This window comes from Hyperolius riggenbachi, chromosome 12 (assembly GCF_040937935.1).
Source record: "Hyperolius riggenbachi isolate aHypRig1 chromosome 12, aHypRig1.pri, whole genome shotgun sequence".
NCBI classification, from domain to species: Eukaryota; Metazoa; Chordata; class Amphibia; order Anura; family Hyperoliidae; genus Hyperolius; species Hyperolius riggenbachi.
Window position 1 is genome coordinate 11441736 of NC_090657.1, and position 27328 is coordinate 11469063.

The 27328-nt window shown below is 44.4% G+C and overlaps 1 protein-coding gene and 1 long non-coding RNA gene across 2 annotated transcripts in view; one reads left to right on the forward strand and one right to left on the reverse strand.

Annotated features, from left to right (window-relative positions):
* The window catches only part of LOC137541849 (uncharacterized), a 273868-nt gene that overhangs the window by 228876 nt on the left and 17664 nt on the right, over positions 1 to 27328 (reverse strand). The window lies entirely within an intron of this gene.
* The window catches only part of NXPH3 (neurexophilin 3), a 95438-nt gene continuing 89978 nt past the window's right edge, over positions 21869 to 27328 (forward strand). The window contains exon 1 of the mRNA XM_068263391.1: positions 21869 to 22340. Coding sequence (XP_068119492.1) covers positions 22287 to 22340 — 54 coding nt within the window. The 5' untranslated portion in view covers positions 21869 to 22286. The remainder of the gene's footprint in view (positions 22341 to 27328) is intronic.

Below are 27328 nucleotides of genomic sequence, written 5' to 3' on the forward strand. Positions count from 1 at the left end.
TTGTATGTTTTCCCTGTGTCTGTGTGGGTTTCCTCCGGGCACTGTGGTTTCCTCCAACATCCCAAAAACATACAGATAAGTTAATTGGCTTCCCCATAAAATTGGTCCTAGACCAGGGGTCAGGAACCTTTTTGGCTGAGAGAGCCATAAAGGCCACATATTTTGATATGTAATTCTGTGAGAGCCATACAATATGTTCCAAACTGGGGCAGTGCGCATGCGCAGCAGAGGGCTCATGTCCCTGTTGCCATGGTGATGTGTATGCAGGTGATCCCCCGGGCAGTGGAAGTGTCAGGCACATCTTCAGCTTCTCTTGGGTTTCAGCAACATCAGCGATTTCCCCGAGAGCCAGACAGGAGAAATACCGACTAAGGCCCAGTGCACACCAAAACAGCTAGCAGATCCTCAAAACGCAAAACGCTGGTGTGCACCATCCCATTGAAATGCATTAGCCAAGCGTTTTCACAGGCGGATGCAGTTGGCAGATCACTGATAAAACTGCTCGGTGTGCACTGGGCCTATCAGCTTGTACAATTAACTAGCTGACTTGGAAGTTGATTTACTTTGTAGGACAAGATCCCCGCACTTTGGCCCAATAGGTTGCCTGTCAAGCGACAGGCAGCCTATTGGGCTAATCAAAGTGCAGGGATCTTGTCCTACAAAGTCACTGGACCTGACAGGGTCCAGAATGGGACAATTGGAGCAGCTGTTAGTTTTGGTGTAGCGTGAGTAAGTTAGCAGTGCATGCTACAGCAGTAACGTGCCTACTTTGAAAATGTTACTTGCGCTGCCACACTAAGCTGCGCTGCTTGAGCCGTGTAGCTTAGTGAATCACCCCTACTGATTTGTCTGTGAGCCAGATGCAGCCATCCAAAGAGCCACATCTGGCTCCCGAGCCATAGCTTCCCTACCAGGGGCGGACTGACAACTCATGGGGCCCCCGGACAATAGGAGATTATGGGGCCCATATACAAGTGTTTCCCACCTTTCACGTTATATTTTTACAGACTAAGATATATTAATTCACTGAGAACAGTAAATATTTTATACTGGGATATTTTACTGACGTGCGGCGCGGCGCACTGAAAAATGGGTGTGGTCTCACAACAGAATGTGGGCGTGGTCATGGGTGGGGCAAAATATACATGACCTTAGCAGTGGTGTAAAAGGTCTGCCGGGGAAGTTTGAGCTCTGCCGTAGTGTTTCCCCCCAAAATACATGTAATCTGACAGCATTTCACCAAAAATCCATGCAATCTGGCAGAGGTTCCTCCAAAATACAGATAATATGGCAGTTGTTCCCCCAAAATAGACGTTATCTGGCAGCAGCGGTTCCCCCAAATAAACATAATTTGGCAGCGGCTCCCCAAAATATGCGCAATCTGGCAGCGGATCACCAAAAATACATGTAGCAGCAGTGGTTCCCCCAAAATACACAGAATCTGGAAGCAGTGGTTCCCCCATTATACACAATCTGGCAGCGGTTCCCCAAAAATACACATAATCTGGCAGCGGTTTCCCAAAATACACTTAATCTGGCAGCAGCAGTTCCCCCAAAATAGGTGCCCCCAGTATAGGTAACCAGGTCAAAAGGTATCCCCAGTGGAAGTAACCAGGTCTATAGGTTTTCCCAGTGCAGCTATCCAGGTCTATAGGTGTCCCCAGTTAAGATAGCCAGGTCTATAGGTGTCCCCAGAATAGGTAGCCAGGTCTATGGTGTCCCCAGTATAGGTAGCCAGGTCTACGGGTGTCCCCAGTACAGATGGCCAGGTCTATAGGTGTCTCCTGTATAGATAGCCAGGTCTTTAGGTGTCCCCAGTATATGTAGCCAGGTGGATAGATGTTCCCAGTATAGCCAGGCCTATAGGTGTCCCCAGTATATGTAGCCAGGTGTATAGGTGTCCCCTGTATAACCAGGTCTATAGGTGTCCCCAGTACATGCAGCCAGGTGTATAGGTGTCCCCAGTATATGCAGCCAGGTGTATAGGTGTCCCCAGTATATGTAGCCAGGTGTATAGGTGTCCCCAGTATAGCCAGGTCTATAGGTGGCCCCAGGAGGGGAGGCAGCCAGTGAAAGAGGGCGATGGGCAGTGGCAGAGTCTTCCCTCACCTTGGGGCCCCCCTTCCTGTCTCTCCCCTCCGGAATGTGCAAGTGTCTCGCAGCGGCTGACAGCGGGCAGGGACTTACCGCTGTTACAGCCACCGGAGGGAGCGCTGATCTGTGTGCGGCACACAGATCAGCGCCTCCTCCAGTGGCTGTAACAGCGGTAAGTCCCCGCCCGCTGTCAGCCGCTGTGCGACACTTGCACATTCCGGAGGGGAGAGACAGGAAGGGGGGCCCCAAGGTGAGGGATGGTGGGGGGGGGGGGGAAGACTTCCTCCCCTTCTCCGCTGCCTCCCCTCCTGCTCAGGGTTCTCTGGTGCCCCCCCCCCCCCCCTTGACCACGAGCCCTCGGTCTATGCCCGAGTGCCCGAATGGTCAGTCCGCCCCTGAATCCCAACCCATGCCCTACACGACATACATAGAAATAGGACTATGGTAGGGACTAGACCAGGCATGGGCAAACTTGGCCCTCCAGCTGTTGAGGAACTACAAGTCCCACAATGCATTGCAGGAGTCTGACAGCCACAGCCATGACTCATAAAGGCAAATGCATTGTGGGATTTGTAGTTTCTTAACAGCTGGAGGGCCAAGTTTGCCCATGCCTGCTCTAGACTGTGAGCCCCTCTGAGGGACAGTTAGTGACAAGACAATATACTCTGTACAGCGCTGCGTAATATGTTGGTGCTATATAAATACTTTTTGCTCTCGATTGTTTGGTTTTTTTTTATGTGACATTCAAGCTCATCACTATTCGAGGATTATACAAACTGACAAATTTATAGAGCTAGCAGTTAATTATCAGCAACTTGTTTTCATTCAAGCATTGTCATTTTTATTTCTGGTCAACCTAAAATATGCATGTTTGTGAAATGTGTTACCAGTCAATGCTACATGAATGTAGCACAATAATATATACATAGTTACAGCAAACGTGACAAAGAAAAAGGAAAATATATCTAGACAATACAGCAGACACTGCAATTAGCATAATTTATCACATGGTAAATATTCAGCACGAATATCAGGACCTTTGCCTCTGTCTGTAGAAAATAGGACATTGCAATGGAGTTATGGGCCACAAGATGGCGCTAAATCTTCACCCAATCCCTTTCTCCCCCTATTTACTGGGCATTTCTATAGATGAATAGATCTCTCCAGCAATCTCTGCCAGGCCTTTGCACTTTATAAAAGCATAACCTAGAACTCCTTTTCTCGCACCCAGTACTACATTATAATTTCCCTTGAGCCAAGTATAATCAGATTTTGTTTTCCCTTTGTAGCCAACCATTGTTGAGCGTTCAAAGAAGTCCCACTAAAATCTCTTTTTTTTATAGAGTACAGCCGAGCATATGGCTTATTAGCTGTCAGATGTTATTTGCGAATAAAACTTGTCTTGTTTTAAAGAAGAGACAAACCTTTTTCTTTTGTCATTCTTTTCATGTGTATCCTGGCTGGCTGCCGTCGCCAGCAGTCTTAAAGTAGAACTACAGGGAAAAAGCTTAAAGTGTCCCTTAAAATCCACTGTTATCAATACTATTATAAATAAAAGCGAAAACTAAGTCCGCTAGTCCCTGAAACTTAATCCGCTAATCTCTGAAGTGGGATCCCTTTAAAGAGGAACTTCAGTTCAGCCTAAACAAACATACTGTCATTAAGTTACATTAGTTATGTTAATTAAAATGGATAGGTTATATAATCTCTTACCCACACGGTTTTAAAAAAACAGGCTAATGCTTGATTTCATGAAGGCAGCCATCTTTTTTCGTTGAAAGGAGGTGACAGGGAGCACGAGACACAACTCCAACTGTCCTGTGTCCTGATCACCCCTCCCAGTTGCTAGGCAACGAGAACAGCTGCCTAGGAAATCCCATCATGCTTTGCACAGCATCAGGGGAAAAATGCCTGGGCAGTTTTCTTTGATGGGGCAGAGCTTAGCTTCTGTTCAGCTGAAAATGAGGCTTACGTAAGAAAACCAAAGTTCTGATGCTGTGAAACTGTTAAAGAAACGCCAAGCCTTTTCAGTGTTGCTGAGTAGATTTTTAGTCTGGAGGTTCACTTTAAACAGTGCCGGCCCGCTCATGAGGCGGGGTGAAACTTTTGCCTCAGGCGGCAAAATTCCAGGGGCGGCACCCGCCCGTCCGTGGGTGCGGGGAGCCGGCCGCCGAGCTGGAGGGGTAGCTGGCAGGACGGGGGTATTGGGCCTAGCGGCGGGGAGGGGGGGGGGGGTCGGACCCCCCCCCTCCCTCGCCTGGGTCCCCCGTGCTCCGCTCCCCTCCAGCCTTAAATACAAGCAGCCGCTATATGTAAGAGGCACGGGCGGGTAGGACTCACCTCTTCCTCGTTCCAAGCGTGCGCTCCACTGACGTCACTTCCTGCAGCGGCAAATAGTCTAGGGCCGGCCCTGAGTGCAAGGCCTCATCTCATATGCCTAACTTCCTGTAAGCACATGGATTACACGGTCTAGGGTTTCTGACACGCCCCTTCAGATTCTGCTAAGTGGTAGGTTGGGTGATTTCAAAGGACAAGAGGAAGAGTTACGGCAGCCAAATCTTAGCTGCCTCCCTTCTTCATCAGCACAGTACTGTGAGCAAAATGTGAGGAGTAAACAGGCTGATGCTTCTTCTCATTATCTCTAAGTAAGTAAGTAATGCAGCGGTTTTCAATTACAAATGAAAAAAAATTAAAAATATTACTATTTTCAAATGATAAGGTAATAGGTATTCACCAGCTGTGACAAGAGGCTGTTGATAAGCTGTGTACATACTCTAGATAAAAGTTGGCTGAGGTGGCCGATATTGACTGCCTTTGCCAGAAATCTAGTGTGTGTACAGTGGCTTCCGATCTCTCTAGGGCATTCGTCTCCATTTAAAGCGGACCCAAACCAAACATTTTTTTTTTATTCAAAATATTTAGTTGCACCACTCTGACACATACAAAGATAAATAAACACTCCTTCAAGCCTATGAGCATTTCAGTGCATGCTTTTCACCCTTCTCTTTTCATAACTAGAGTTATACAGGTGGCAGCCATTACTTCTGAGTTTAGTAGGAGGTTTTAAATCATGGGTGTGTTTGTCATCAGCTACCCTCCCTCACAGGGGCGTGGTCTATGTGAAATCTCACACCAGCTGGGATCACCTCCCCTGTGACATCATCAGTAGCAGCCTGTGTTTTGTTTTTTATCTCCTCCACCAAAAAAGTGGGATCAGCGCATCACCAGGCCGCCTCTGAATGGCCTCTGCTCAGAGATGCACTGAGAAACTACAAACGCACCTTGAACCCAAACAGAGGCTCTGCATATACACCAAAAGCATGGATGTTAAGTGGGAGCAGCTGACCAGAAATAAATTAAAACATAGCAAAGAAATGAACAGCGCTACTTAAAAACAGATGAGTGCTTACCTGCAAAAGAGTGCAAGCCCCACTTATGGGATAAAATACACACTGAGCACACACATGACCTGTCTACCACTTGGAGGATGTTAGTTTCCTATAACAGCTTGCATGAAACTTGTTAAGTACTTGTCCCTCCCACTGTCGAAGAAGTCTTTCCTCCATGGGAGGATTTCTGGTCAGCTGCTCCCACTTAACAGTTTTGCCTTTGGTGTATATGCAGAGCCTCTGTTTGGGTTTAAGGTGCATTTGTAGTTTCTGGGGGGGCTCAGCGCATCTCTGAGCAGAGGCCATTCAGAGGCGGCCTGGTGATGCGCTGATCCCACTTTTTTGGGCAATTTTCAATTTTACTTGGTAGCGCGCCCAGGCTATGCATATGCATAGGTAGGATTTAGTTAGTGTTAGGTCCCCTCCCATGGAGGAAAGACTTCTTCGACAGTGGGAGGGACAAGTACTTAACAAGTTGCATGCAAGCTGTTATAGGAAACTAACATCCTCCAAGTGGTAGACAGGTCATGTGTATGCTCAGTGTGTATTTTATCCCATAAGTGGGGCTTGCACTCTTTTGCAGGTAAGCACTCATCTGTTTTTAAGTAGCGCTGTTCATTTCTTTGCTATCTCCTCCACCAGTCTGCCGGATTCTGTCCCGGCAATATGAAAGGAAGGGAGGGGTTGTAAAATATTTTATATTTATCATGCAGCTGAAAAAAGGCTGCTATTTATTATTATAAGTTAGAAAATAGATTTTATTTCTGAAATCTTGTATTTTTAATTTGGGTCCACTTCAACCTGCCAGCTCTGTGATGCCCCATTTGTCTCTTTCTGTTAGCCCTCCTGCCCCCTCCATAGGGACAGAATGCGTTGCAAGCCTGGAGACCAGTGATGCATTTGTCTTGGCCTGGTCCCGGCTGGTTGGCATGCCTCATACGGAGGCTGCCACCACCTTCATTCTCAAACAATGCCAGTTGCCTGTTTTGCAGTTGCTCTGCCTCTAATACTTGAAGTCACTGGCATAGAATGAGCATGCAGATCAGATGCTGAGACTCTGGTGCGGCTAAACTGGCTGCATGCTTGTTGCAGGTGTGTCACTCAGAAGAACACAAAGGCTAGGTGCAAACTTAGAAGAAAACGCTAGCGTTGCGGAAAACGCTGCGTTTTTGCCGCTTTTGCCGTTTCGTCTATGGGCCGCAGGAAAAAAACGCATATCAAAAACGCATATGAGTTTTCAATGCATGCTTTTTCAAACATGCTGGTTTTGCTGCATAATCTTCAAAAACGAACATAATGAAAGTCAATGGAAATGCAATGGTATGCGTTTTACATGAGTTTTCCATGCATTTTTCTATGTGTTTTTGTAAGAAAAAAAAAAAAAAAACTGTTGGGATGCATTTCCGCTTCCTGTTGTCTTCCTAGTGATTTGCTTTAGGGGGGGTTTAACACTGCAGTCCTCAAGAGGTTAAAAAGAGGTTGTGAAATATTACTGACAGCAGGACACTAGGGATAGTCACATGGTAATAATTCAGAGTTGATGTAAATGTTATGCTACTGTTATGCAAATTCATGCAGCATGAAAAGTACAGTATGTTCTGCTTCCAAGCTACATTCATTAGCATAACATTTGCACCAACTTGGAATTATTAGTAACTCCTTGCCCATCACTGTTGGGCACATGATGAAATTAGCAGCCAGTTTGCAGCATACTGTAACTTAAAAACAAAACTTGAAATGGTATCTGTGTAGGGATAGTCAATGACATGCTATTCATTTTGAGTTGGTGCCAATATAATGCTAATTGTATGCAAAGGTATGCAGCTAAGAATTGGACCAATGAAAGCAGCTGATTATTTTTATTGGTCGAATTCTAAACTGCAAAAATGTGTATAAAATTAGCATCAAATCTGTTTGTTGCCAAATAGAGAAAAGTGAAAGGAAGTGAAAGGAAGGGAATGATTTTTACTGATTTTCACAAAAAAGGCTGTATTCATGAACTGAAATTCTACCAATACACTGCATAGGTAGCGCACATTGTGCAATTACTGTCCCCTGAGTTACCTGGGCAATGGGAACATTATGTTACTAAGGCTGAATACTCGATGGGTCTAGCGATATCCCCTTGAGGACGAGCATTCAGCAGATCCTCTTCCTGCTTGCGACGTCATGAGATGTTACACGACGGCACACGAGGGGCACAAACAGGAAGTCAAGTGATTGCGGTACTTTGCGCACAGTCGTCGTGGATCTTAAAGATCAGATACGCCGTGACAAAGGTTATCGGCGCACGTAGCCAAACATTATTTACGTAATTGTGCACCTGTACCCACGTCACGAGATCATGTAAACAACCAATCGGCACTCAAAAAAAAATAAAAAAAATTAAAAAATAAATAAATAAAATCGCCAGGAAATTTGTGTGGTGGGTATGAGCCTTAATGCCTAGTACACACCATACAATTTTCTGTTAGATTTTTCTGTTAGATTTCCTGTTAGATTATTTTCTGTAAAGTACTGGTAGAGACTGGTCATTATCTCTAGTGCATTGTCTTCTGTGTATCTCCTGCTGAGTAGAACAATGCCTAATTGCTCGGCAGATAGATGGTTAGAGCCTGTTGGAAATTATCTATCTGGCAGGTAAATCTAACAGAAAATCTAATGCTGGGAATACACGGGTCGATTCTGGCGCTCGATTCTGTGCCTGATCGTTTTTGCCGCTCAATTCTGCAGGCGATTCTGTTATCTTCCGCTCATTTTTATCTTTTTCCATTGTCCTCAATGCAGAATCGAGCGCTGAAACGATCGAGCGGGAGATCGGAAAATTGTATGGTGTGTACCTTGCATAACACTTGCATTACCTAGGTGAAGTAGTTTGCGCGAATTGCGCAATGCGCGCTGCCTACTCTAGTGAAGCAAAGTAGTGTATGACGTTGCACGTGTTGACGTGCATACATCCGGCCAATGTGGCTTCTGGTGTTTTATTTTTCCATCCCCAATGTGGCCGCTCGTTTGTCTCGTGGTGGGTGAGTGTGGATGGGTCTCTTGATCCTCTTTTGTGCTAAAATGTTTTGAGGTATTTGAAATTTGCGCCGCTATAGTGGGGTTATAATCCACTCTCGTGTACATAGCGTTTGGTTGCTATGCTACGAGGAGGCGCGATAGTGATGGATTGACGCATTGGAGCGTCATACTACCTCACACGTTACGCATCATGTGACGGTGCTTAGAGGGAGGATGGAGAGGCTGACGGCGGAAATAGGTATACCGGCATTTTGACTGCAGGAGGGAGGTTGCTACTCTTTGATGACGTTAGAAGGGGGTGTAGGTAAGCCACGTTTTGCATATTATACCTGAAGTTTTCTATCAGGTCCGCCGGCGGCTTCATGCGTCGGATTGGCTGCACGTTAGTCACCTGGTTCTTTTGCTCAGTATTTAAGGAGTGGTTTTATTGTGATTAAACATGGATGACTTGCTATACAGCTTGAGAAAGGGCTGATAGACCGAAACAGCGGAGCTGTCGCTGATTGCTTATTTACATGTCATGGAATTTTATTGAGATTTAAATAAAAGATTTTACTAAAGACGGTGCTGACTCATTGGAACTCTGCAAACTCTAGTGTTAATTACCAGCAAAATTGCTGTGCTCTCCTTGCATGCAGTTTTATGTAAATTGTATACAGCTTGACATTGGGCCACACAGTTGTCTTCCCTGCTGATCTGGATTGGCCCAATTCCAAACCACATACAACCTGCAGTGAATTTGTATGCAAGCTGAAATTATTGGCATCTTGCAGACTAATGCTATTCCGCAACAACACACAGCTACCTGCCCACTTCCAGCCAGCCTGAAATCATCTCCATAATCCCATAATCATGCAGAAGGCTAATTATTATCATCCAAAGCTATTTCTTATTAATAGCCTATCAAAATCATCGGTCTGTAGTAGGGAGGTGTGGCTTTAGACCATCACTGGAGCCAATAGGCACAGATGTCCTGGCACCCTAGACTTTGCCCACCATGGACCTACAAACCTCTGCTGAACCACAAGTGTGTTGGCTGACCCAGCTGTCACTTATCCAATACTTCCCTTTGTCCCTCATTGGTCGCTACAAGTGTCCCTTAGCATTACGTAGCCAGAGGTAATCTCAGTATTACGTAGCTAGAGCTGCCCCCGACAGAAGGGGAATCTCGTCAGTGGAATGCCAAGCGCTGGGTGAGTAACCTCACATTCATGCTTGGGACTCCTGCATAGGGAAGGAGGAAGGGAGGAGCTTGGGGAGGGAAGTGAGCCGCCCCTCCATCATCAGACGCCTGTAGGCACATGCCTACAGTGCCTTATGGCAAATCCGGCCCAGCTTTAGACTCTCTGGAGTGGCAGGAGAGGTCGGGCAGCTGTATATTGCTGAGGAGGAGATGGCGATCTATCAATTGGGGCAGCAGATACTTTCACTTTGTGGTTTTGTTACCAGTTTTCTTGTGGATAATTTATTTAAAACAATACAATAAATCTATACAAATACAATCTTTGGCTGCACCTTTAAGACCCCTGCAGAAGTCCTAAGTGTACCAGTCAACTTTTCTGAAAGTCAGGCGTATTCTTTTGACTCCTCCTCCTACAATAACACACAGAACACGAACAATTCTACCGTACCACCATGAGCGAATATTGCTTTATAAGTAACGGGAATGGCCCCAATAGTGATTGTACCAATGTAAAAAAATGTCCACACACATCTATGGGGCCTCTAGTTACACCGCTGACTACTAATAGGGCTTAGATGGGGGTCCACAGCCAGGAGGTCACCAGACACCAAATTGGTTGGAGGATGGAGATCCACTCTGTGCCAACAGCGGCGTCACTCTGTCCTATGACAAAATCAATGCCCGCCAGAGTCAAATCCATAGTTCTGGCTATTGCATCTCCCCCGGTGCTGCTTGCCCTCACATGCTACAGTTATTGGCTGCTAGTTTAGGTTTGTTCCATCTCGGTTATTAGCATATAATCTGAAATAACCATTGCTAGTACAAATCAGGGCTGTGATTGTATCAGCAAAGCAGTCATGGATAAAGCATATTGCCAGTTACAGAAATGACACTGTACATTTCATTAAAGGGGGATTAAACTCTGACCTAACATTCAGTAAAACATGTTTCCTACTTTTTATTACCCATACAGCTATCCTATTGCACAAGTATTATTGTCTCTTTGCAAATTACAAGTTCCCAAAGTACAGTTTATCTGCACTGAAAGCTGCCATTGTAATTTATTGCATAGCTGCTGTATTTATATATTACAATGTATCCAGTGAGGAGGTGTCTTCTCTTGTGTACACTTTCGGCTTGTATTCAGCTGAGGCACTGCTAGCAATGTTTATATTATCTGGTTTGTTTTCTTATCAGCTACTATTGTAATCACCTCCTCAAGTTCTGCCACCCTAAGCTTACCACTGAAAAAGAAAGTTCTGTGTTTAATTGTTTGAATGCTGTTCTGCTACCAGTGCATTTCTGGTGATAGCTTTTTTGCTGTAACAAATCTTTAGAACAAATATGAAATGTTGTGTTTTATACTACTTTAAGGGCAGAGAAATTACAATGCAGTATACTGCATAGCCTGCCATGGTTTTAACTGAATCTTGTGATTGTTGTCCGCAAGTGCGGTGTGCCTATTTTATGGTATACTATTGTCTGCATAGGTGCTGAAAGAGTAGAACAGAAAGAACCTTTTTCCTATATACCCCCCTGTAGTTACCAGAACAGGAAGTGGTTTGGTTTACAGGTTAGTTTCCGGAGTATAAAAGGGGATATCTGCGAGAGGTGAGGGGATGGTTAGGGTGTCAGTGAAGGAGAAACTGTTTATGGTGGTACAGAACGATGACTAAACAACAACTGTGTATAGATTAGCCGTAATCTGACAGATATGACGGAACTTTCTGAAGTTCGGGTAATGTGCAGCCAATCACTGTATACCAGGTGTTTTCCTGTATACAATGCTATTTCCACTTCTTCTGTACCAAGCTATTTCCTCTTCCTGTATCAGGCTATTTTGTTTTCCTGTACCAGGCTATTTCCTGTTCCTGTATGCCAGGCTTTTTTCTTTTCCTGTGTACCAGGCTATTTCCTGTTCCTGTATACAAGGCTGTGTTCTCTTTCTGTGTACCAAGTTTTTTCTCTTCCTGTATACCAGGCTATTTATTGTTCGTGTATACCAGGATAGGCGAGTTCAGAACTTCTCATGATACTGCTGTTGCTTCGAGAGTGGGATTTATACGCAAATTTCATGTACAAGATGGCTACATTCCTTATCATAAAAGTTCTGCTCTTGTTTCACCTGCCTCCACCTTGTGTACATCAGTAATGCTGATAAAAATGTTAAGCATTTGTGCTGTTGCTGTCTTCTCTTCCGGTCATCTTTGTAGAAGCCACAAAAGCACATATTATGTATTACACTGTTTAAATGTTTAGTTCAAAAGAGAAGAGAATGCCCTAGTCTACAATACAGCTAAAACACATACAAATGAATAGGTTCAAACTTACTTTAGAGAGGAATTCCAGTGAAAATAATGTAATAAAAAAGTGCTTCATTTTTACAATAATTATGTATAAATGATTTAGCAAGTCTTTGCTCCTTGTAAAATCTTTCTTCTCCCTGATTTACATCCTAATATTTATCACATGGTGACATTTTTACTGCTGGCAAATGAGGTCAGTGGAAGGAGCTGCTACTTGCTTTTTTGAAGTTGGAAACAGCTGGTATTTCCCACAATTCAACAAGGCTCCCACAGTGTGAGGTCAGAACCATGGTCCTGACATATTGTGGGAGGGGTTTCACCACAATATCAGCCATACAGCGCCCCCTGATGATCCGTTTGTTAAAAGGAATAGATTTCTCATGGGAAAGGGTGCATCAGCTACTGATTGGGATGAAGTTCAATTCTTGGTAACGGTTTCTCTTTAACTGTGATAACGGCACCTGTTAATAAAGTTTGTGTATTTATACAGCGTATTGAAATCCATCTACACACATACTTCCTAACCTTAGTCTATAAGTAGGGTCGGATTTAGGTAAAATGGGGCCGTACTGACCATAGGTTATTGTGAACTATTTAATCCTTGACTTGGGGTAGCTAAAGCTGAATACTCATCTGATGATGCAGAAAGATGGATCCCAGCGACGTTCCCCAATCCATCTTCCTGCCAGCCGGTACAACCAACGTCACATGACAGCATACGACAGGCGTAAACAAGCAGGGCTGTGGAGTCGGTACAAAAATCATCCGACTCCTCATTTTATGAAACCACCGACTTCGACTTCAGATACCCAAAATTGCTCCAACTCCGAATCCTCTATTCCGACTCCTTAGTCTAATTTTTACAAAGGCATGGATTTGGTTCAAAAATCATCCGACTCCGACTCCTCAGTTTCCTGAAACCACCGACTCAAAGTACCCAAAACTGATCCAACTCGGACTCCTCGACTCCGACTCCACAGCCCTGCAAACAAGAATTCAAATGATCTTGGCACTTTGGGAGTCACCAGGGATGTTAAAGATTTAATCTGCCCTGACAGTCATCATCACTGTGCTTTGGCAAGCACCGTTGGCCCATTTGCGCGGCTTGTACCAACGTCGTAAGATCTCAGATAAAATTGCTCATCACTAAAAAAAAATAAAAATAAATACATTTAAAAAAGAAAAAAAAAAAAAAAAAAATCACCGGGCGGTGGAAAAATTGTCGTACAAATCACGTACTTTCTATGGGCCTTTAGAAGCTCGGTACCCTGAGCAATTGCCTAGCTGACTCCTATCTCTGAGAGCCATGTTCCGCTAATAAAGTAGCAATGATTAAGTCATAGCTCAACAGTGATCAGTGCCTTGTAAGAGGAAGGCACACAACCCACTATCTATGGAAAATAGTAATACAGAAGGATAAAACTTACAGGCTGTGATTAACGTGAATTCATCACCAACTCTGCTGTGTTTTATTTTTTACATTAGGGCTTAAATAAGATTTAACCATTTTAGTTGAGTGTTTTGTGAAAAGAAGACTGGATGTAAATAGTATGCCATTACCAGGTTGGCTCTATAAGACGTGTTGTATTAGAAGGTTTCCACTGTGTCTGACAAACAAGATTCCAATGTTGCCTGAAGGAAGCCCGAGAGATGGGGAGATTCTAGGCCTCTGTTTCACAGTATACCGAAGACAGTTTCTGGTTTTCCTCCACACATTTACAATTACGATGCAAAATTGTAACACAAAATTGTCAGACTGAAGACCAATGTTATTCAATTGACCAGTGCACACATGAATGGGTTTTCCCCATGCACACTGATAAGGGACTGTCTACCGAGGTTTGTCTCCCAAATTGTTTATGATTCGTTATCAGTGGCTGAGCAGATGCAGTCATTAGAACAATTGTGCAGAGAACAAAATTTTTTCCTCTCTGTGCCCTTAGTTGTCAATCTCTCAGGACAGGGCCCCTGTGGCTTCTGGGCCCCCCTGCGGCTGCATCCCTTGCAGGGTCTATTGTTACGCCCCTACATGGTGGGCAAGATTACCTTTTTCTGAGTGTGTCCCCACTGCTCATTGTCATCAGGGTTCCTCTAGTTTCCCCTTTTCCGGTCCTCTGACCTCCGCAGTTAAAAAAAAAAATTCTCAAAAGTCAAAGGGCCACCAGAATAATTGTGTTTTTTTGCTTTGTTTTTTCTTCTGTGTTTTTTTTTTTTCTTAGGTTTTGGAAGACTCATCCTAGACCCCAGTGCTATAATCGGGTAATATCACTACTCTGTGTTTCTCATTTAGCTAAACCCCTCCCCCCCCCCCTTTTAACTCTCAGTGGCTGGGGTGGGCTTCGGCTTGGGAGAGCGATCTAGCAAAATAGACATACAACATGCTGCCATGGGCACCTACATGGCGTGGCAAAAAGTTAGAGACACCTTCTAATAACGAGTTGGTCAATCTTTATCTCTGATCACAGTTGATAGTCTTCTCGGCATGGACTCAAGATGCTGATACCGTTGCTGAGGAATGTTGGCATATGCTGAGGTAATGGCAGCTCTAAGTTGGGTCAGATTGGATGGTGGCGTTTCCAAGCTTTGACGTGATCTTTCAACTTTGTTCCACAAATGCCCAATAGGATTCAGATCAGGGGACTGAGCTGGCCAAGGAAGCAGGTTAAACTCTGATTGATGTTCCTCAAACCAATTGGAGACTGATCGAGCACAGTGGTAATTGCCCTCAACAAGCATCTTTTCTTATTTTTCTGTGATACCAAAGGCACTCGTGATGGTTTCCTGCTGCTAAAGCCCATCTTTTGCAAAGTGCGTCTTGTAGGTGTTGAGAATTGAGATATGCTTAGTGATGCACCTGCGTTAGATTCAGCTGTAATTTGTTGTGTTGGTGCCCTTCTGTTGCTGCTGACTATACGTGCTATCTGCCTTTCACCTCTCTCGTTCACCAGCCTTTTTCCACCAGAATAGTCCTTATCAATTGAAGTTTTTTTTTTTCAGCTGCCGCTCCCAAACACCTGAGATACTGTTTGGTGAGAAAATTCTATAAGCGTCATGGTTTCAGAGATGCTAGCACCAGCTCTTATTGCACCGACGATCATGCCTTGTTCAAAGTCACTTAAATCTTTTGTCTTACCCATTTTGACATCAACTTCCATAATATGTAGTCCGAAGCAGAGTGTTCCTTATATAAGCAACTTTGTTTTGTGAAGTCGTTCTATGTCACTGTTGGACTGGTTTAATTTCAAAGAAGGGGTGTCTCAATTTTGTATAAAGCTCTCGGTGGGTCAACCCATCTAAGCTGACAAGACACAAATTATATACTTTGTGCAACTCAAGAGTTAAAACAAGAAGCTCTTCATTTCTCCACTTCTGTGACTTGAAACACAAGGGAGCATCTGTTTATGTCACCTGTGCCACTGGATATGTGCCGTGTCCCCATACCCCCTGCGGATTCAGCCCTGATGCAATTTTAGGAAACAAAGCATTGTGGTCCTCCGGGAGCTCCAGGCAGTGATACTATATGCTTGGCAAAGCTTGGCCTTCGCCTTGGTTACGTCATATCATGGAAAACAATTATTCAATCAATGTCGCTGTGACTTATAAGACAACACACAAATATTGTACAGCAGTTTTTGAAGGGAGACAGATCTGCTCTGTAAACTTGTAATTGTGCTGAGGATGTCAGTGGGTACTTAACAGGCGGATTGGAAAAAAAATGTGGTGTTTGCATACTTACTGGCTTACAATGTGTACATATTGTAGGGGGATCCGTTGAAAAGGGCTCCTGAGCTGCCTGTATGAAAAGGGCGCCTCCATAGACATCAATGTTATTTCTGCAAATATGGGCTACAAGGTGGTGAAAAGGGCTCTCGAATTTTGATATAGGCTACAAGCGGGTGTCCTTTTGTAGCCCATGTTTTTGGGGAGCTACAAGGTTTTCGGCTACAGTAGGGCACCCCTTTGTAGCCCATATTTTTTATTCAGCTACAAAATTTTAGGCTATAAGGTTATTGATTCTGCTACAAAAGGGCACCCTTTATAGCCGAGATTTTTTATTTGAGGGTGCAGGAGAGGTTAGGATTAGGCAATAAGCGGGGGGGTCTTAGGGTTAGGAACCACCTGGGGGGGTCTTAGAGTTAGGCACCACCTGGGGGGGTCTTAGGGTTAGGCACCACCTGGGGAATCTTAGGGTTAGGCACCATCAGGGGAGGGTTCTGTGTGAGAGTAGGGAGCAGTTAGGTCATAATAATCACTTTTCTTAGCTATATCTAGAGCCTTTTATAGCCCAACCAATTTTGCCTATAACAGCATCCTTTTTATAAACTAAAACTAGCCCGGTGCCCTTTGTAGCCGAATTTGGCGTATATGGGCTACACCAGGCACCCTTTGTAGCCGAAGTTGGCATATATGGGCTACACCAGGCACCCTTTGTAGCCGAAGTTGGCATATATGGGCTACACCATGTGCCCTTTGTAGCCGAAGTTGGCATATGAGCTACACCAGGCGCACTTTTTGTAGCCGAATTTGGTATATATGGGCTACACCAGGAGCCCTTTTTTCCAGGTGCCCTTTTCAAATAGACGCATTGTAGGAGCTTCTAAAGCGGACCTGAACTCATAAATTCCTCTCTAAAAAATAAGCAACAGCATAATAACCTTTAAAAAAACATTTCTCTTTTTTACAGCTGATACAAATCCTGCAATAAATCTGCAGTGTGTCTACTTCCTGCTTTCATGGAAGCAGACATAGGGTTAACATCCTGTATTTACAAATTAGCTGATCTGCCAAGGCAGTCAGCTGACACAGCTGAGAGATCAAATAACAGTTGCGATTAGTCACAAATGAGGAGGAATTAGACAAGCTAAACTCTCTAAATACATTCAGGGTGCATTTATCTATGTTTGTTTTCCTTTTTTCGATTTTTTTTTTAATTAAAACTCTATAGTGTGTGTCATTTAACTTTTCACCACTAGATGGCGATAGAAACATTCCCTGGTTTACCAGGAAGTGTATTTTTTTTTTTCTACCTTCATTCACTATTCTTTATTATGAATGGACATGGCCCTTGATCAGGGTCACATTCATTCATTACAGGCACTGCGATCGGTTCGGGGAAGCCTTGCTTCCCTTCCCCAACTGCCGACACGTAAATACTGCCGCTCGGTGTGGCTGTCAGGCGCACATGTGTGCGCACTGCCGCTTAAACAATGGATGAGAATACTTGTCCAGTTCGCCTTTAGCAGTGCCCATCTGGATTCTGGATGAGAATACTCGTAAAGATAGGCTTAAGTGGTTAAAAAGCATAGTATTGATAAGGTATCAAAATATTCAGTGTTCTCCCCAGGCTCTTTTAGCCGGGTGCTCCACCCAGCTAATTTTGGTGAGCACCCAGCTATTATTGGCTTGCCTCCTCCTGTGTGGTAAGCAGAGAAGCACCGGCCCTGTATTCTCCTGTGTCACCCACCCTGCTACTTTTTCATGCCACCCGGCTGGAAAAAAATTCTGGGGAGAACACTGATATTATCTAGGAGAAAACTTAGAAGAGTTAAAGTGAATTGAATAAGGGCCTTTGGGGTTGATTCATGAAATAGTGGTAATATTACCGTGCATGGACAGCGTACACATATATCAATGTCATCAATGTCACACGAGCATGAAAAACGGGCGCGAGGAAAAGTGGGCGCCCGGTTTTGTAAAGAAAATTATTGTTAATATCTACCGATATTTTTTGTTTTTAAAGTGTAAATTAACATAATAAAATATTGGTATACTCATAATTTGGCGCTTTAGAAAGGGTTTGCCGGTTTCCCAATTGCTACCTTTGTCATTATCTATCATCATCATCAATGCGCAATGGCTGCCATGTTTAAAAAAAAAAAACTTGATTGGCATGATCGCCAAGTATAGTCTGCCAAATGGCGTTTTGTCACTTTGAAAGGGGAGCAGTGTGGAAATTAGATTTTAGTATTAGTCCTTGTAGTGGTCCGCGACTGGAAGAGAACTAAATGGCGGATCTCCACTTTAGGGTAATCATAATAGGTGATCGAAGCACTCATAGCATTCACGATCAGAATAATACAGTGATCTTAAAGGGACAGTCTGATTTTTGATATGTGCTGGAAAAATAAAAAAGGAGGACGGGAAGACAACGGGAGCCCAATCTCGTGTATTATCTCACGTGTGATACGGTTGGTGTAGATGATGATTGTTTATACTCACAAAGCCGGGTTGCGCCTGAGGCAACCAATCCAAATCGCATGTGGGGAAGTACCGTCCCCACTCGGCCTTGTGATGTCACTTTCGTGGTCGCAGCTCCTGACAATAATCCCCCACCTGCCAAGGTGGTGGTATCCCTTGAGCCCAGGGGAGAGTAACCAAAAACAAGACGATAGGAGGCGCCCAAGGGGGTACTAGTCGAACAATATTTATACCAATCAGGATATAGATCTACTTTTACATTAGAAAATGAACAATTTTATGCCAGTTCAACGTAGGATAATAAGGAATGATCCTACTGATTTTTGAAGACAAACTAAGAAATTAAGTATAAATAGACCTCTTTATCATCCATTTTCAAGTAAAATCCTTTCATTCTCATGGCAGGATTTCAGACAAAGGCCATGGCCTAGGGCACCAGGAAGCAAGGGGCGGGAAGTGAGCTGGCACACTCAGGCAATCTTCCAAACATGTAAACCACAATGCTCACAGCCCCAGTCAATGGCAGTCCTGTTTCCACAGGGCAGAGCAGTCGAGCACAGCACAGGATGGGGAGGCATAGGATGTAGGTGCTCAAGACCAGAGGAGATACAGTGGGAAGGGTGGGGAGGACTGTGGGCCTTGGGTAGTAAAATGTTCAAATCCGGCCCTGCTCATTGTTAAAGCTACAGACTAACCCAGATACAGTTCATTCAGCAGAGCACATTAAGTTACTTTTGCCAGTAAAACTTTGAATGGTGCTATTATTAGGTTTTCCTTTTATTAGTAGACTTAAAATCTGCTGTGAAACCTCTCGTTCACTAGCCTGACTGCATTTCTTCACTCTGGGAAATGACTATAAAGGCCCGTACACACGTTAGATGGATGTTGCTCAATGGGATCGGAAACTCAATCCCTCGGGTGATATCACTGGGCCGAGACTATACAGCTGTACCAGCTGTTAGCCTGCAGGCTAACGTCGCGTTCTGTTGCAATGTGGGGGGAGGGCCAACTGAGCGGTGAAGATGTGACGTCACATGGCGTGGGGCGAGTGGGGAGAACAGAGCTACTGGCCATCTCTCTGACTGGCAAATCGCTGGCTGGGCAGCCGTTGGGAGTCAGGGGCTGCTGTACACATGCTGGATTATCGGTAGAGGTGGTGGTTATCGGCCGTTTCAGCCGAGATGAATATAGCGTGTGTACAAGCCTTGAGAGACTCAGGTGCGTAACTACAAATTATGCCCCCCCAATAAAATGTTCATGCCCCCCTCCCCCCACACAGTGTTCACACCTTTGCCCTTGTCTCCCCTTGGTAATGCTCACAGCCTGGAGGCCCACCCTGCAAGGGTCATATACCATGATGGTCTTCACAAACCTGCATGTTCATGGATAAATCTGTTGTCAGAAATGCTTACAAGCCACGTCATACCTGCATGTCCACACCCCATCGGTTGTCTCCAGGTACCGTAAGCTGGCCATACACCATACAATGTTGGTTGCACAATCTTACTACATCTACATCAGCCTTTCTCAACCTTTTCACCCTGGAGGAACCCTGCAAATAAACTTTTGGATCTCAAGGAAGCCCTGCAAACAATTTTTTGGTCTCGAGGAACCCCTAAAATTATTTTTCAGGAGGCATGGTCTTAAAATAGGTTAGGCTGCTAATTTCACTATCTCCTATTACACTGCCACTCATTATACTGTCTCCTGACCCCCCAATTTAGTGCTTCTTGTTACAGTACCACCTATTATAGTGTGCTCTATTATACTTCCCCCACGACGGGGTAAAATGCCAAGGAACCCCTGCAGAGTCCTCAAGGAACCCTGGCTGAGAAAGCCTGATCTACATAGTAGGAGAGCCAACCAACAAAGAATGCTTAGCACAGATTGTTTAGATAAGCTCTTTTGTTCTAAGCAAGCTTTGACCCTATTGTGTAATGTGTACTGGTTAAGGCCTTTGGCATGGGAGACCAGGGTTCAATCCTGGCTAGGGTCAGTACCTACTACCTATTCAGTAAGGAGTCCTTAGGCAAGACTTCCTGCAAGGTGGCCTCTTGAGTGCGTCCAAGTGGCTTCAACTCTTAAGTGCTTTGAGTCCGACAGGAGAAAAGTGCTATACAAATGTTCGGATTATTAATGTACAACCAACTTTCACCAACCCCCACACCTTACAATCGATTGTAGTATCTTTGTTCAACCCTTTGAAGAGTAATGTGAGGAACAACAGGTTAAACCTGACTTAAATACATCGTTTGCATAAGCATAATACACGGGCGTGATATAATTGGCCAAATATTGGGCAATCTCGTAACGTGTATGCGCTTACACTGCGATCTGGACGATGACACCTGTGCTTCCACTTACATCGGATATCCGCACATACCTTAAGGCCAGATCTACACGGGAGGCTTTTAATCACTGAGCACCGCTAGATTAACCCCTTGTTGGCTAATCACCTCATTTGCAGCCCATCGATTTGCAGTGCCCTTGCCTATAAGACATTTGTCAATTAGCGAACGTTCACGTGCGGCCGTGTGTGATTAGAAATCTCCCGCACACTTTCAGCTCCGTCCTTTCCTGTATTTCGTATGGATAAATCTTACTATACCTCCTATCATCCCCAGCCTCCCTCTAGAGAGATGCCTTTCGCTTCCTACACCAGCAATGGGAACAGATAGACAGTAGCTGTGGCCCCTCTGTTCCCAGCTGGTACTAACCGGCAGAGAATGAAAATGTCTGTCTAAACATCAATTTAATTGGAAAAGCCTTGTCTCTAACCTGGCATATTGACCCAACGCATGCAGGAGAGACGGGGGGGAGCCAGAGACGGGGCTGATCTGAAAAGAGTCACAGAGAGCGTTAGACGGACATTATCATATTCAGAAGGGGGGGGGGGGGGGGGGGGAATGATACAATGTTTTATACCTGGGGCCCATTTACATGCATCTCTAGGGAGCAGTAAATAAAATAAAAAATAAAAAAAATCTGCTTTTTACGAGCTTTTCTTTATAACCTCTAGAGATCAAAAATTCACGGCTAACGTTAAAGAGACAACAAGTTGCGTCGGTGGCAGTCCTTGACGTCATCATTCAAGATAGGCAAATCTTTAAAGATCCTGTCTTGTATGTGGATGCTGGCCAATCCTTTTACTCATTTCGCAGATGTCAAAAGAGGCAAATCTTTCCGAAAACAAAAAAAATATAGTCAGAACCGACGCAAAAAGGGGAGTGTTTGATTTTGTCAACTAGGTAAGAGAAATAACAGATAAATATATACAATGATACAAAATTAATAATTTAAAGGGATGAATGCATATTTACAAAAAACAAAAAAAGAAAAAGGTAGAGAGGCGAGGGGGGCCAGCGTGTAAATAGAGGGGGGGTAACTTGTACGTGAGAGAAATAGAGAGGGATGTACGAAGAGAGAGAGAGTGAGGGAAAGAGACAGACAGTAGGAGAGTGTCTGAGGGGAGGAGAGAAAAAAGGGAGGGAGATAGAAGGTCAGATAGAGAGGGAGCCGAAACACTGGGAAGACAAGAGAGGGAGGCTGAGTGGAGTTAGGGGGGGGGGTCACAGACCCTGTGAAAGAGAAAGCAGCAGACCTGGCGAGAGAGGGATGCTGGAGAAAAAAAGAGAGGGAACAAGCAGGAGAGAGATGAACCAATGAGAGCAGGAGGAGAGAAGCAAGGTGTGTGACGGGCAGAGGAAGGCGAGGAGCAGGTGGAGAGAGAGGAGACAGCAGGCACAGAAGGCAGAGAGAACAGCTAGGAAGCCACTGCCAAGAGAAAGAATTGGAAATAAGAGTACAGCAAAGACCTGCAAGAGTCATGCTAGAGGGATAAAGGAGTCAGAGACTGGAGAGAGAGAGAGAGAGAGAGAGAGAGAGAGAGAGAGAGAGAGAGATAAAGAGAGATAGAGAGAGGGGAGGGAAGAAGGACAGCCACCTATGTAGGGGAAGAAAGAAGACAGAAGTGTAAGAGACAGAGGTAGTGGGGGAATTAGTGAGGTGCTCAGGCTGTGTGTGTCTATCTGGCAAACACATGGATGGTGAACGCAGGTGAGAGGACGCTACAAGACTCAACCACTGAGCAAAATGCAGCTGACACAATGCTGTTTTATATTCCTGGTCCAAGGCAGCATCTATCTGGTAAGTGCTGGCTCTACAACATATCTGTTTACTCCAATCTGTCCCTATCTCAAGATGCTTTCCTATCTGCCCCCCTCTTCTTGCCCTCACACTCCCCCCCCCCCCTTCCTTGGCTGTCACACCTGCTGCTCTCCTCTGTGTGATATATTGCTCCATGTATGATGTGCATGCCTCCCTGTACACATGCTGTACAATGTCTATGGTCAGATGGCACGCCGGGCTTTCAGCGAGACGGGGGTATTTAAATCCCGCTGGTAGAAGGATGGCTTACAGGAGACAATCCCCTACCTGTTGCTTCTTCCAAGCCACATCATGTAATAGTATATGAGCATTTGGCGGTACGGAGGGGGGTGTGTGGTGGTGGTGGTGGGGAGTGGGGACGTCTGCTTTACGGGTTTGACATTGTAACAGTGGAATAAGCACCGTCCAGCCCATGATCAGACCTGGAAGAGGTTTGCTGTATTTTCCTGTTTTTTTAATGTGTCAGTTTGGAGATCGGGACTGGTGTGGAAGCGGAGTGATCCTGGGGGAAATGAAAAGCGAGGCATGATTCATAGGTTTACAAGTCAGCCACATGCATGAGCGGAGAGGTCTACAGACTGGGGGGTTGTTTAATAGGTTAAACAAGCCATTTAGAAGCAGAGGAAACCATGGCAAGAGGGAGGTTTGTTGGGGTTTAGGGGGATTTACTACGAGCCGAGATCAAGATTGGCTTTTGTTTCACGGGGGTTAATGTCATGTATGATCACAAAGAGGTAGAGAAAGGAACACGTCAAACACTTTGAAAGGACTCAGCAGGGTGAAGAGCCGAGAGCTAGATATGTGGACGTGTTTCGAGGAGGGGGATCATACAGCCTGTTTCAGGTATGATCAGAAGACCTCTGTCTCTCGTAAGAGCTTCAACCTTTTAGGACTGTGGAGATCTTCCTTCTCCGACGTGTATGGCAAGACTTAATAAACAGATCTCTCTCTGTCAGCTGATCCTGGGCGTGAACCTAATGAGTTAATCCCACAATTCATTTTATTCCCGAGATCGCCAGACCTCCGTAAGTCTTTGAAGGGCGGCCACTAATGGTCCAATTTCTAGCGAAAAATCGTTTGAGCGATCAAATTCTGATCGGAAGAAAAATCGTTCACTACGCCACCAACGAATCAATCTATCACAACCAATCAAGAAAATCCAAATTTTGGTTCGACAAAAATACAGTGGGACGATTTTTTTTTTTATAATCGTTCATAATCGATTGTGCCCATCAAAAGATTATTTTCAACCAATTTGATGAGAATTTCTGAGCGCTCAAATGATTTTTCGCTAGAAATTGGACCATTAGTGGCCACCTTTAAACAGACAGTTTCTTTACGGATCATCCGATGACATTTGTCTCGTCCAATAGTACGAAGCCTAATTTTAACAATCCACCAAGATCCTCAAAAGCTGAACAAGTTAAGCAGACAATTCTAAGAATGATAAGAGCGATCTGATTACAGTTAGGCTTTTTCCTCGGTTCATGTCATCGGAATGGTTATTACCGAGGTTGTTTAACTTTGCCCTTGAAGAGTTAAAGAGACAACCCAGAGGGTAATAAGTGTGGCTTGATAGTTCTGTAAGCAATAGGATCCGAAATTTAATTCAGACCTCGGGAGATGGTTAACGAGCAAGTAGACAGCCCCACGTTATGAGACACTGGATGTTTTATGGGATACCGCCATCATCACATTTGCATGGAAAGACCTTTATACCTCCTAATGCACTAATAAGAGTTAAATAACCAGCCTTGAACGTTACGAATGAAAGAGTGGGTTTTGTGGATTTAACTGGTTAATAATTCTGTTCTATTTCAAAGCCTACATCTAGCTACATTGGCAGAGCCACCTAGGCAGCCCTGCCAATTACCAATGATCTGATGACAGCTGAGTATTTCATGGGTTAATACCGCCACACTGTTCTATTCCAGAGACCTTACAAAGAGTCACACAGACTCCTAACAGTCGTTAGTGACCTAGTAGGAGATATTCTTTAGACGGTTAACACCAGTTAACGCTTTATTCCAGTCAATGCTTGTTTTTTTTTTTTTTTAAAAGAGCTACCCCAGAAAGAACGCAGAGTGATCTGGTGACAGCCTTGATTGTCAACAACTCTAATTCATTTCATAACTGAGATCTTTAAAACTCAACTTGTATTTGAATCCCGTGAGTTAAAATATAGACATGAGTACAATGCTTCTGCTGGTATCTTTAAAGGGAACCTAAAGCGAGGCTTCCATATTTATTTCCTTTTAAGCGACACCAGTTGCCTGGCAGCCCTGCTGATCTCTTTGGCTGCAATAGTGTCTGAATCACACCTGAAACAAGCATGCAGCTAATCCAGTCTGACTTCAGTCAGAGCACCTGATCTGCATGCTTGTTTAGGGGCTGTGGCTAAAAGTATTAGAGGTAGAGGATCAGCAGGACAGCCAGGCAATATGCGTTAAGGAAGTAAATATGGCAGCCTCCATATACCTCTTGCATTAGGTTCCCTTTAAACTTAAGACATATGCCTGGTGCATAAAGAACCAAGTCTGTATATGATGACAGTGACCTGACTATATGTGTCTCTAGCAGGCCCAGGTCCCTTTATAAGAGTAACCCTGTATTCTTTACCCCTGAATGGATGGATGGATGGATGGATGGATGGATGGATGGATGGATGGATGCGTGGATGGGAAGCATTAAGTATGTAGTTGTGATAAAGAGGAGTGATTTCGGTTGCATATTTTTGTGAACGCCTACGTTTGGACTCATTCAGAAAAGACTCGAAAACCCATCCTATGAATTCGGTGCACAATTCTGGCCAATGTAAGGTTGAAATAAAAAAAAAAGTTGACTCTTTAAGGGGTTATAAACCTCAATTCCATTTCATGCTAGATCGTACGGCCGCCTCTTTTGGTTTGAGCAGGTGTTTAAAGGGTTGAAGACACCTGCGAATTAGGAGTGACCTTGTGATAACAGCCGAGTGCTTAAGGGGTATGGCCCCCGTCTAATTCTATTAAAAGGTCCTTCAGACTCATATGTGAATTGTCAGAGTGGAATAGCCAGTAAGGGTTTGTGTACTCGGACGTTTGACGCTTTTGTCTGACATCTGATACGTTTCTGAAGCTGAAAGCTCTCTAACACGTTGTTAGAATTCTCAATTGGATCTTATGGAGCAGAGTAAACTTGGGCATGTTGGTTTCCTCATTCGCCATGCGGTGTTGAGTTTTCTGTAAGCTAACCTGCTGGATTAAGAATTCCCCACGTACATACAAAGGCATCCCAAACGCCCCACAACACATCCAGTGTAAAACCAGCCTGTTTCTCCTAAAGGTAAGCTGTCCTCCGCTTGCATTTATTAGGCTTCTGAGACGCCTGACGCCCATGTACACATCCCCAAAGAAAGAGCCAATCATTGCTGTGAATTCAGTGGATTAGTGTCTGTGTATGCATTTATTCCAAAGATCTAATATAAATATAGCACCGGAAGGTTAAAAACAGCCAGAACAGAATATCATAACAGGAATCTGTGTAGAAACAAGATAACCCCAAGGCGTTTCTCCTCTTCAAAATATGTACTTTTATAGAAGTTAAACGAACAGTCCCGTGAAACGTATGAAGGACCTGGTGAAAATGGCATGGTTTCTAGTTATTAGACCTTCAAATCACGTTTGTAGAGTGAAATAAGCCTCCTTGGCGTAAGAAGGGAAGAAAGCTGAGCATTTGATTGGTTAATGGCTCTGTTTAGCGTGCCGTCGGATCTCTTAAGACGTGTGTAGCTGAAGAGCAGAGATTTCATAGCAGTCATACGTTTTTACAGTTAAACAGGACTCATTTAGAATGTCAGGCAAGGGAGCTTGCAAAGACTAGCAGATATGGGTAGAACTTGACCTGTAGAGACAGTCTTAGGTGAGATCAGACAGGAGAGATGACAGCCATCCATGAGCGCAGTTTACAGATGTGTCTGTGCACGCGTTGTAGCATTAAAAGGGTTGAAAGGTCTTCTAGTGTAGGTGCCACCAGCCTATACCTATGTTCAAGTGTTTTGATAGCTCAGACAGAAAGCGCTAGGCGTTTTGCTCACAGACTGATAACACAGGGACTCCCCTGTCAATCCAGCCTAGGAAGAGAAAGGCACAGATAGATATCGGAGATATCAGGGACGGGTTACAGGGTGAGGATTGGATAAACAAGGAACGATGACACGTTTCAGCAGATCAGCGAGATCGGATGCTAGGCACGTTGAATGGGTTAAAGCTCAGTCAAATATGAGCCAACAGATCTATGGATAGGGACATGTTTAATATGCTAAACAAACTGTGTCACAGAGGAACAAAAATAACCTAATTACAATAGCATGTTTAATGACTTAAAGGGATAGCATCTCATTTTAGGAAGGGATGTTCTTGAAGCATGGAGAAAAAAAAAAAGCGAAAGCTTCCAGCTGTGTGGCAGTAGAGATCTAATTACATTGCAGCTGATTTATCAAGGTGCAAGCATAGTAAACTGGAGCAAGAGTGAGTGCAGAGAGCAGCCAATCAGATTCCAGGCTTCAGTCAACCAGTTAGTTGCTCTGGGACACAACGAGCCGCTTTTGATCCAATTTTTTTTTCTGTGCGCAATTTTTGAAAAATCAGCCCCAGCTGAGATAGATTTGCAAAAACCAGTGCAGAGAAAACCGAATCCGGAGCAGTTGCCAAAGCAACCAATCTGGCTTCATCTGGTAGACATAAAGATTGGATTTCTTATTAGGTTGTTCTGGGAAACATCTCCACTTTTGCTCCCCTTTCCTTTTTACCTATGTGTGTAAATAAGGGTCATTGTCCAACGGATTACCGTCCAATTCATTAACGTGACTATAAATGGTTAAAGGACACCTGCAGTGAGAGGGATATGGAGGCTGCCATATTTATCGAATCAGGTCCTTTTGAGCACCGCAATCGGCAGGTGTCTAACAGATGCCTGTGCTAACTTTCGGT